The 11,984-nt window shown below is 42.5% G+C and overlaps 1 protein-coding gene across 1 annotated transcript; it reads right to left on the reverse strand.

Moving 5' to 3' along the window:
- Positions 1-10,136: 10,136 nt before the first annotated feature.
- LOC119720953 (atrial natriuretic peptide receptor 3-like) lies at positions 10,137-10,919 on the reverse strand. The gene has a single exon (XM_038190820.1). The coding sequence runs from the start codon at positions 10,917-10,919 to the stop codon at positions 10,137-10,139; it is 783 nt and encodes a 260-aa protein (XP_038046748.1).
- Between the last annotated feature and the right edge of the window lie 1,065 nt (positions 10,920-11,984).

Genomic DNA, 11,984 nt, shown 5'->3' on the forward strand with positions numbered 1-11,984 from the left:
GAGACCAAAGACTATTTCTTTTAGAACTAAGCAGGGCTGTTCTTATCTGAACCAAAAACTGCTAAGCGAAAGTTGATAATAAGCAGGAAAAGTTCTTATCAGAACTAAACATCTACTGGGCGACAGCAGTTATTACCACATGGTGTTACCGCAAACCGAAACGATACTGAGCTTCCACCATGCAAAGGCTTAAATCTTATATGCAAATGCTACAATTAAGACAATTTCAAGTATGGAGCAATATTATTAAACTTTACATTTATAGAGCCACAAACGAGGCCGTCTCACATTAATTTCAGGCAGAAACATAAGTCTACAATCAATCTTACTGCACATCAGCGATCTTACAGGAGTCAGAGTATTTGTTCCATACAAGGATAAGCATCAGTGGACATTGAAATGAAATGGGCCGACGGCATGTCTGCAACCTGAGGAAACTCCACAATACATCTGCTCTGACTGTGTTGATGTCCTGTGAACAACTACCACATAACTTTTGCTTGCTGCTCGGTGTAATGGGAACGTTCACACAAATACTCCCTCGCCAATAGAGGTGAAACATTCCTGTCAACACGGGGATGCTTTTCAACGTTAACGATCGATACTAGTATTTTCCGCTTCTAGAACTGTTTCTGTCCATTTCTTTCAAGATTAAGAATCAAGAGAACACAGAAACCGGTTGTCTTTATTGCTTTTTCTGTTAGGCTGACAGGAATAAGCTGACAGCAATAGGCACTCCTTTATAAATGCTAAAGGATGACAACGCGCTTCACGAGCGTAGCTCTCGTTGTTAGGCTATACAGCGCCCTCTTGAGTTTGCACAAAGTGGCAAAAAGTGCTGAACACAAGACCTTCCTAACCTTTTGGAACTACGAAGTGCCTTCTACGCAAGCGACCGTTAATTACAGACAGCATGACGGGTCCTTGATTGCACACCGAGTAAAGTTCTCTCAGGGTTTTTAGTGTCTATGATAAATACCTATTTATTACATTACAGCTAGCACAAACAGCATGGTTTCGTATTGGAAATAATAAAACATTCTAAAAATCATTGACAGTGTTGATACTTATGGCGTATGTAGGAAACATGTTTTCATACTAGGACATTTTAAAGGGCCTTTGATGGAACGTTGATAGGCCTATAAACTTATACCATTATGGAGGGATGCACCTTTTCATAATTCTTCGATTGGATGTAAAATTGAAAGAAAAAAAAACACTTCAATACAAACAGCGTTCCCCCAAACGTTGTCGTTTAATTAACCGTTTCTAAATGAAATTGCAACTCCCAATTCAATAACAAACAAACGCTAGAACAAAGTTGAAGTTAACATTCTTCTCTTAATAATCTTATCTTAAATTTTAAGAAAATGCATCCAGGGTATACAGTTATCTCACCAAAGCCCGATTACTGTCAGAGCATAACAGAAGTAGGTCTTTTCTACCGGAGTTAGATTATAAATGAGATAGTATTTGAGTCCTGAAGCATTGTTTGGTAAAGCATGTCATGAAAAACCAATATCCGTCCCATATCAGGACGAGAAAAAAAAACAGACGGTGTTGCGATAAGGCAGCATGTGGTCAAGGGGAAAAACGGGAGTAGCCAGAAGAAATACAGTTACTGCACCGATCCATTTTGCATCCCGCTGAAATCTCCAGCTAGCCCGCGCAAAGCACCTTGCAAGTAAACAGGTTCCTCATTACTTTGATAAGCCCTGGAGATTGGTGACATGTCTACACGCTCACTGACTGAAACGTGCCGCGTCAGGTAGAAGCGTGTATGTATGTAAGCGTTTATGTAAATAAGTTGTCTCTCGACGTAACACGGTAGAAGAAAAGCGGTCTTGCCACACAGCGCCCTCCAGCGGCGCAAACGTGCATTTTGGTGTGCCGATTAAATTCTCTTAGCAGAGATAGGTGAGTTGCATTTGTTACAGTGACATACGGATTCTATGTTCACAATAATTTCACAAGCTTCAAGCTTTGATTAAGCTTCAAAAGGAATACTGCTGAGTAAAAAGGGCGAATGTGAAAGCTCAATTCACGACCTGTGTTCAGAGAGAATGAAAATCCAGAGCTATAGCATGTACCGGGAATATCAGCTTCACAATCGGGCTTTTAAAGAAATTTGCCTTGCAAATGCAAACAATTTTCAACAAGATCTGCATCAATTCATAAACAGTTGAGCTGAAGTTGTCCAAGCTAAGGGATCTGGTGTAAAAAAAAGAAACAAGATCGAGGAGACAGATTGTGTAAAGACGAACACTGAAGGGAAGAAATGAACAGAATTGACAATTTCAATTATCAAGTCGTTATGAGATTGAATTGATAGCCACGCAGTTGCTGTTCTTATTATGACTTGTCCGACTCAAACAATTTTGATTGGCTAAACTAATTGGATATTTCTTGAGGTATGCGTGGCGGAGCCCACGCTGAGCGAATAATAGTAGTAGGGTCGACGAAGTTGAATAAACATCAAACTGCGCTGGAAGGAGGTTGGATTTGTTACTATAATTCTTGGAGATTTATCTAGTTAATAGAGCAAAGCGGGAGGCCAAATCGAAAGAACATCATTAAGTTGTCAACTGGCAGCTAAGAGAGGCAAATCAAGATCTTCTCCGGGTAATTTGCACGAAATGAACGACGGACTATTTGATCAAATAATGTAGCAAGACATGAGTGTCAATATTTTGGAACTGGAAATGGCATGATCATTCTAGAGGCTGCATGCATGCTGTGAAGTTTTCAGTATCTTTCCAAATACCCATTATAATACACTAGCTGACACTTCATGGCGTGCATTGCCATCTATAGCCCCGGCCAGTGTTTGATATAAATTTAACTAAGGCGATGACATTTTCGGAGCCATTATAATAGATCCCTACATTGTTTATGTAACCATCACCTTACGGACTTCGCCATCAAACTGACTCCCAGGACGCCAGTTATACAGGGATGTGTCACTAACACATGCGATTCATTATGCATGAACACTCACCAACAAGCTCTTTACACCGGTTCGTTTCTGACTAGAAACGAGATTTATGAGAGAAAAAAAATGCAATGAATAATTATGTGCCTCGTGCTCTTTTTTTATTCACTCCGAACCGTTTAAGTATTGAACGGACGATACAAAATCAATCATCCTTTCATGGTCAATTCATTTTTTATTCATGCTGCGAAGTACATTTTTGTGTGTGTTTTGATCTATGGTGTTATATTCATGTATTCCTCAAGCGTTACAAAACCCATAAACCATGTCAATGCTTCTTTTTCATTCCTTCAGAAATATACAACATTTGTTTTTGCTGTACATTTCAGAAATTGATGGGTTTGCGGTTAGTAGCTTATTTTATAGTAAATATTGTTGCACTGACCTGTTTAAAATTTTGTGTTCATGGATGCTGAAAAAAAACAAGAAAAAAATGCTCTTCATGTAGTCTAGTTCCCTGACCCTACTTCAGATGAAACAGAGCACTTTATAGACGTCAGGGAATTGTCAGGTCTAGGAACCAGACTAGCTGGTTTGCATCCGTTCACGGATGTGAAATGAACTGCAAACAAAAAGTGGACTAACTAAATTTAGTGAATTGAGGGCAATATTTGAAAAAGTCAGTTTTGCCTAATACGATGGTCAGCCGACCATCGTTGGAAATTGATACAACATTCCTCTTTTCTTGAAAATGATAGTATTCCAGGTGCCATGATTTCACAGGATGCTTGAGACTATTATTTATTTGCAGTCAAGTAAGGTACCTAATAATAATTTGGTAATTTTGTTTTTTTTTATGTTTGAAAATGTTGTACATTACCTTATGACAATGTCATTCGGTAACCATAGGAATAGCCTGCATCCTAGAAGAGCACATTACATTTATGTGTTTTTTTCTCTAATTTAAGAAAGCTCTTACGAAGAGATATCAATATGGTTCACTGAAACCTGCCCGAGCCACCACAACAACACTCCCGTCTCAAACTAAACCCAGAATAAAGCGAGAGATGCAGCGTGCAGAACCCATCCTTCACCCCAGCGGCCCGACAGGAAATCTACCCGTGTCACATCAGTAATATTTGGGCCACATGACAGTCAGGTTTCCTCGACGTGTTATTCTATACAGGCTGCTGATGAAGCACTGGCCCGATTTTTTTTCTTCTGAAAGGCGCGGAACAGTGCACCCAAACCCGATAGTAAGATGGCCGGCCAAGACTAGACGAAGCTTCGCTGTATGTTGAGGCGTGATTTCACACGGGTTCTCCATTTACCTGTCCGCGAAAATATTAAACGATCCGATTTCATACGCATCAATATCTTCGACGCCATGGACAACTGCTTGACAGCCGTACACATATCACATAGGAAATATATTGCACCTTGCTCAATTATTTCTTCTTAAAATATGCATGGTATGGCAAGCAGGTATACTGTCCCTGATACTGAGATGGAAGATCCGTTCGCAGTCTGAAAATGCAATCTGCTTTTAACAAGTTCCTGTTACTCAAACTATATATCTTATTTCACAAAATTGAATTGAGCTGCTTCGATTTGGAAAATGCCAAATAGGAGGGGAAAATGTCAATACTGCCGAGGGCTCCAGAGATTTTATAAATATTACGAAAGCAAGGTCATTAGACAATGTGAATTCGGTGAAAGGCCAGGAAATTACATAGTTGAGTAGAATATGGCCTGTTCCCTCGATTGTTTGGACACTGTCTTCTTCAAGCAACAGGGCTGAGTTTCTATACGACTGTTTCATGTGTCACCATTCGCTGTGCTACTTTTCTTTTGTCCTCGTTCATTCGAGGTAAAGTGAGCGATCTGTGTAAACATTGCGTGGTAACTTGACCCACGGCGAGATTGTTCCGTGGTGTAATTTGGTTGAAATATCAATGAACATAATTTATCTTGTTGCGATTCCTAGTCTTGCCGTTAGGGTCAACCTTCGCGGAGTCGATATCATCGCAGTGCGTTAGTCTTCGACTCCGTAGAGCGCCTGTCCGCAGTGATCAAGTCCCGTCTCCACGCCTGACAGCTCCGGTTAAATATTCCGGGGCCTGCCAATTACCGCGATGAAAAGGACGCGCGAGTGTTCTGAACCGTCTCATCCCTTCAACTGTGATTGCAGTTTAACCACTGGGGCTGTGTCTTTGCTTTAGAGACAGTGTGGCATAAAGTAATAAGAAGAAGGCAAAAGACATCTCTTTATTCCCAGCGATATTCCGCGCACCACTGCGTGCAGCAATGGAGAAAAAAAAATCTCCGAATACCTAATGACCATATTCTATAACACGGAAGTCGACGGTACGGAAATAGTGAGTGCCGCACAGACGGGACATTGACGATCCTACAATGCATGTACACGCGAGAGATTCAGTCTAGACATTATTGCAGCCCAATATTAACTTACCGAATACTTAGCATTTGAGTCTGACATACATTCGGTATGACTAGGGCGTGCAATTTCATTTGCAATTAATTCGCACCGTGACTTGGACTAGTCTTGGTCTACGGGCCATGGGTAAAATAAAACACAAATCTCCCTGAAAATGACAAGATTTTCGCTAAGCCCAACGTGCGTGACAGGTCCCTTGCCAGTGGCATCATTTTAACAAGAGGCTGAAAATTGGATAAAAACTCGGGCTGTCAAGTTACAATTATTTGACTGTCAGTGAGGTATCGATTAAAACTCAAGTTGTCGTCATTACTCCAGTTGTCAAAATACACAGCCGTGATGGAGGCAAAATAGAGGGGAAAGTGTATCAAACAGAACATACAGGGAGCTACAGAGGACATAGAGTGGGAAGCAGTTAACTATTGCTTATGTCTAAAAAACTGTACACATAAAATCCATTCCTAGCCAGCTTCATGAAAGACAAGGCTTTAGCAGAACTATCGCATGATAACCATTTTCCTTCCCTTGCTGCAGTCTAAATGGTGCAACATAATTCACACATGCATAATAGAAACTTGAGAATTCCGATCCGGTACGGGTCCACGCTGATGCTTGCAATATTTCAAAGGAGATTCAAGACGTGATAAATTCTAAAAACGATCGCATAAGAATCGCGTTAAAGATCTCCCTTTAGGTTGACGTAGTTTCCACACTGGTATATTATGTATGAAGAGATTGAAACACGTATCAACATTGCCAGTGTTGAATTTGATAGCAGATTACCTCAGCCATGAATGATTAATTTAACCTCACCGGCGCACAGGTTAAACCGTCTCCCACCAATAATTGAATAGAGCCCGGACAAAGGTCAATCCCTCATATTTTGTGAGGAGAAACAAACAAAACAGTAAGCATGCAACTTGGACGTGATTTCCCCGGTCGATGGGAATCTTCGCATGGTGCTCAGGCAATCGTTTCAATCGAACTCGAGACTGGCCCTTATGGCTGAGTGTCTACGGGAAGACCTAAAGGCTGAAGGACACATTTCGGGTATGAAAGAATCGCGCACCTGCAATTCATCCGAGTTAAAAACAAAACCGGGCAGATGGTGGGGGTAATTCGATCATGCAGACACACTGAGGGCCAGTGCCACAGGCTCCATGCTAATTAGAGTAGAAGTGAAAAACAATAGGAAACACACACCGTAACGAACAAAACAGCCAGGGAAAAAATATAACCACCGCTTCACGGTCACAGCAACGTTAACATGAGGGCGCACCACACACAATGCGGGTTTACCAACGGAATAACGTTTAACGGGAAAACATCAAGTCATGAGTTTTAATCAGTGCTTTTGATATTAAAACTACGATACGTTTGATTAAGTTCGTAAAATATACATTGCGAATTGAGTTAATTGGGGCCCGCGGAATCGTTGGAGTTTGATTAATAGAATTTTGAATTGAATTTAGTTTAACTTGCAATCTTTAGGGCACACCTAAGTGACCCAAAAGGCTAGGTCCTATATTAAAAAAAAGGAAAAACTATGGAAGCTATGTGCAAATGCTTCACTATAAGATGCGTGCTTTCACTACACTTTGCGTAAGCATGGAGGGAAATCCTCTAATGTATATTAAAGGTCATTAAAGGTTGCACTAATAAAACCATCTTTCTAAAAGCCAACACTTTGTCTCAACTATGAAGTATTTCCCTTAGCCCTTTATAGGCCCCTACAAAAAACCGCAGTTATTATTTAAATGATATTCGTGAATTAAAACTGAGCGTGCGAACTATTACCTTTTACGTTCTTGATCACTTTGCATTGATTTGAATTGAATCCATGCTATTCATACGAGGGACAATTCATTCTCCTATGCCTCTGAAACAAAGCATTAAGGTCATATATAGCCACGATCTAATAGGATTCGGGAAAAAAGATCGAGGACGTATTTGCCATAATCTTAATTCTGAACGGAAGGTCAACGGCATCGGAAACCAATTACTGTTCATGAGTCTCAGTGACTCGGGGAAAGAGTAGGTACTGTTGACATGTGGTAACTACTATGGAATTGGCGAGTTGACTTTAATTACGTCGCTTTCAAGATACAAACTGTACAATATCCTGCGACATTACAATCGATTGAGCGCCATCAATCCAGCGCACAAACCGACATAAACATGTGCTATTTCAGCTATTGTATATACTAAGAGAACACAGCGGCTATAGCAAGCATTGTCTGGGCATATTTGCGAGTACGTTTCATATATCGGTATATTTGCAATCCCGTGATTTGCTGGTTACTGTATATCGTCGTTGCTTTGGGGTGTACTGGCCGAGATTTTAGCATGATTCTACCGGGCTTTCTTGTACTATCTAGGGAGCGAAACCTTTCAAGGGTATCAATATACCATCTCGTGATGCACACAAGTCAACATATATGCCTCAAGTCGCCCGTCTCATCGATATCCAGTGCGACCATCACTTTCTTTAGATAAAAAGTAGAGCGGTTGCCGAGGCAACCATCGACTGGTAGATTTGTTATTACGCGGAAAGGTGTGAAACGACCGAACATTCCCTTTCAATCCGACCAAAGCGCGCCTGGCGCTGATTTTTGGCTCGGTTACTATTACACTTTGTGCTGTGGTCAGCCGGGTATGTTGTGGCCTACCGCGGCCTTTTCGGTATAAATCCTTTCTTAACAGATCCTCTTTTCTGGCTTCTGAGGCTGAATCAAGGCTCCGAAGTCATTTTCGCTTTGTATTTGCGAATTTCCACAAGGCTCTGCCAAGCTAACACCTGAGCTTCAAGCACTCTGGAGATATTGAGAGAATACGGCAGTGCATTTTCAAGTGCCTATGGGGGCTGTAGTGTTTGAGAGGTCGTCCCATGCATATTTATGGTGCAATGACGAGTCTACTGTACTGGTGCGTTTTTTTATATTACGCGTAGGCTAGAACATCTTGCTATTCGCCGTGAAAATGGGGGCTTTTTGCAATTCAAGCTGGAGATCGCTGAATCAAGAGGTCGACCCGGGAGGATAATTAATTTGCATACTGAAATAAAGTACACTATTATGTGTAGATAGTTCCATAAGCGTGGCATGACAATCCGCTTTAGAAATTCTTGCCATTTATAAAGATAGTCATCTAGCAAGCAAAGAGTAAATAGTTTAATGTTAAACTGTCTGACATTGACTTTTAACCATTGGCTTCAAGCTCAACCCATAAGAAACAGCAGGATTCAAAGCCAGAAAATTACTTAATGATTAAAAAAGACGGTGTTTTGGTTAAAAAAGGAAGTTGTTGCTGGGTTTTCGTGGTCGTAATGTGATGACTTCTACACCGAAGCAGTCCAATATTTTAGCCGCTTCACTACCGTCCTGAGGTGTGCCCAAATCACTGCTCGGACAGGCGGAAGTTAACCGGGTAAACGAGGCATGAGATAGCCTTAGCATTAAAGGGTACTTGCGGAATTTTCTACAACATGCGAATGAAACGGGATCTGTCATCACGACGCTGACCAATAAGTGCAAATTTCAATCGCTGTTCACTGCATAGACCCCATCGATATATGATGTTGAAAGAAATGTCATTTTCAGGCAAATACAGGGGGAAATCTCTAGGGCCAACATTCTGAGGAAAGCCCACACGATACTTACAAACCAATCCACACGAATATTCCCATTGGAACAGTATTGTTTAATTTGAGATGGGCTGTACATTTTGTTATGGTTGCCAAAATAATCGTCAAATTCATGGATGTTTTTTTCAATACAGCAAACCACTCAGTCTCGCGCATCCACCAATCTATCAAGAGTATGGGACTGGAGAGTATTTTTAGTCTTGTTTTTTTTTATTCCTTTCGCAAACGGATGAGAAAGCACACACGTGCCTCGAAAAATGTCAAGTCCATAGTAGTCCACGTATCGGTGCGCGTGTGTTTTTGCAGTTGTTTGAACATGGCCATTTAATTAAAGCCCAAGCGACAGGGTGCAAAGTCATACCATATTTTAAACAACACGTGACGCAGGAGGTCGTGTCATTCATTTCTGTTGCCGGTGGCACTTCTAAAGAGTACTGGTTCCTCACCGTTAGCAACCCGATGCAACGCGTGCAAAAACACACGGGACCACAGCACTTTTTTCCTCTTCACCTATTGTTAAGGGGTCAACATCAATGCGTTTTTCGTTGATAAAGGCAAGAAAAATACATAGTGTCGGGTTAACAAACGAGGTGGGACGGCCGGCGTACCTTCTACGGGGAAGTACAAAGTGCAATTAATTTGCTAGAAAAGGAGACGTGTTTTGAGAATATTCGCCAGCAGGTGAGAACTGCTGACTTGTAAATTAAATCGCCCGGAATAAGGTGTTCCCCATCAAGAAAGGGAGCCGTCCAACTGTCGACAGAAATAGGAATTCCCTGGATGAGTCTTGTGTACGCATTTAACCCCCTCTCAGCCATGTCAGCGGTAAACTAGAAAGAAGCGTGTCCGCGGCTAAAAACAAATTATTGAATTATGCAAATGATGAACCGGTAGTGCAAGGATGTTCGGTATAATTAGGGGGCCTAAAATCAAATTGTGGGAGGCCAAAAGCTTTTTAGGCTATTCTCAATGAAATCAAGTCGTGCATGCTGGAGATGGCATGTTCGTGCTTAGCGCCTACATTTTGTACATCCCTTTGGCGCCAAAAAAGGACGATCGTTAAAAATGCTCGTGGGTTCATTGCAATGTGGATTATACCGCAATTAAAAGAGAAAGAGAAGGAAAAGCAAACGTGGGGATTGGGATAGGGGGAGGAGCAACTTACTTCTTGCTTTAGGCATGACCTCTTCCTCAAGCATCGTTATGTAATCCCTGTCTTTGAAAATTACTTCCTCAAAATCTCCGTGAGTTGTTTGAAAACCATGTTCAAGAAGGACACGGTATATAGATCCCATCGCAAACTTACAATCACTTATCGGCACATCTTCCTTACGGTAGACCATAACCGTGTGATTCCACGCAAACTGCACAAAGAAATCACGGACCGCCTCACCCATTTTGTTGTAAGGTGCCTGAGTTCTGGTTATCGTAGGGTGGTCACCGTCTCTCCTGAAACCCATCGCCATGGCCGCTCCAGTCACCATGGGTACATTCCGGAACCCCAAAAATCGGCTGACTTGACTGGCCGTGTATTCGCAGGCCGGTCCGATAAACACATCGGCTCCATGGTCCAGCCAATCAACCAAGGCAGTATTGAGTGCAATACCCGATTCACAAAGCGTATTCCCGTATAGGACAGTGACGTTGTGATTTGGTAAAATCTCCGAGTACCTCTGTAATGCCATATCGGTGGCCGGCCGGACCATTTGCATGAAGAAAGGGTAGTATCGATTAGGGGGCAATCTGGGCACAGGGTAGCCAGGGAGAAGAACGGACATTGTCAGGCTGGTTAGCAGGGAGTCTTGTTCCTTGTCGTGCGGTTGACATTGCCTTATCAGGTGTACAGGTGCCGGTAACGATAACAAGACAGCAGTCCCAACCAACATCTTTAAATCGATCTCCATCTTCCTTCAATAATGGGTAACTCCCTGCTTCCACCCCACCCTGTAGAAATCCTCTATGGCTGTGCGGTATCCTCACCTATTAGTGTATGTCCACACTGCGCGAGAGACGAAATGTCATCGTTTTCATGACGGAAACATACTGGCGTAGCGGGCGTACGACAACACGATATTGACGTTGAAAAAAAAAGAAACTCAGAGCGAGTTCTGAAGTGATCTGTTCAGGCGCGTAGATCAACACACCACGGAAGCACAAGGCAGCAATGCCTGAGAGTTCAAAGTGTAAATTGATAAAGAAAAATTAAACTGGTGAAGTACGCGGAGGCAGGTTCACCTGTTCAAGTCATCGGGGTATGCAGCTACAATCACGCCGCCTGGGAGATCAGCCTGAGTGGCGGTATACAGAATAGGAGTGGCTGTTGTGGATGACCAGTCCTTGTAGAATACTACTAAAAAAATACCCGAGGACAAATCACTTCAAATTGAAGCAGCGCATTGGAGATTATGCCTGAGCGGTGCATACACGTTCGAGAACATTTTGCTCCAAAACACACCGGGCGATTGAGGATAATAAGCCCCGGCCATTCCGGTGCTACGGTCGGTGGATAAGTCAAAATCCTTCACAAGAGTTTAGGGACAAACGGCCAATATGCGCGAATACCTCCTCCGGTGCGACTTATCTCCTTTTTTCTTTCCTTATTAATGCAGGCAGGGCGACCAATGATGTCTGCGAGCCTTGGACATAATTCATGCGGTTTGAGCAGGGTGCGCCCACAGCTCTACCGGTCTGCGATTTTCTCGGTGAGGCCTAAGTGTGCCGCCAACGTCGATGGTCGACAAACAAGGAAATGATGATAGTTGACCGACTCGGGAATAATATGGGCTGCTCGTACGTGATTTGCTCAGCGCGGCGCGACTCCAGGCACAAAAACCTACACCGTACATTTCCGCCGTCATCTGGCCCGGCACGGCGAATATCGGCGCGTATAATTACGATTCCGACACTGAAATGTAATGACAGCCCATGTAAACTGAGCACAGTGATGGAAC

Source organism: Patiria miniata, unplaced genomic scaffold, assembly GCF_015706575.1.
Source record: "Patiria miniata isolate m_02_andy unplaced genomic scaffold, ASM1570657v1 HiC_scaffold_9, whole genome shotgun sequence".
Lineage (NCBI taxonomy): Eukaryota > Metazoa > Echinodermata > Asteroidea > Valvatida > Asterinidae > Patiria > Patiria miniata.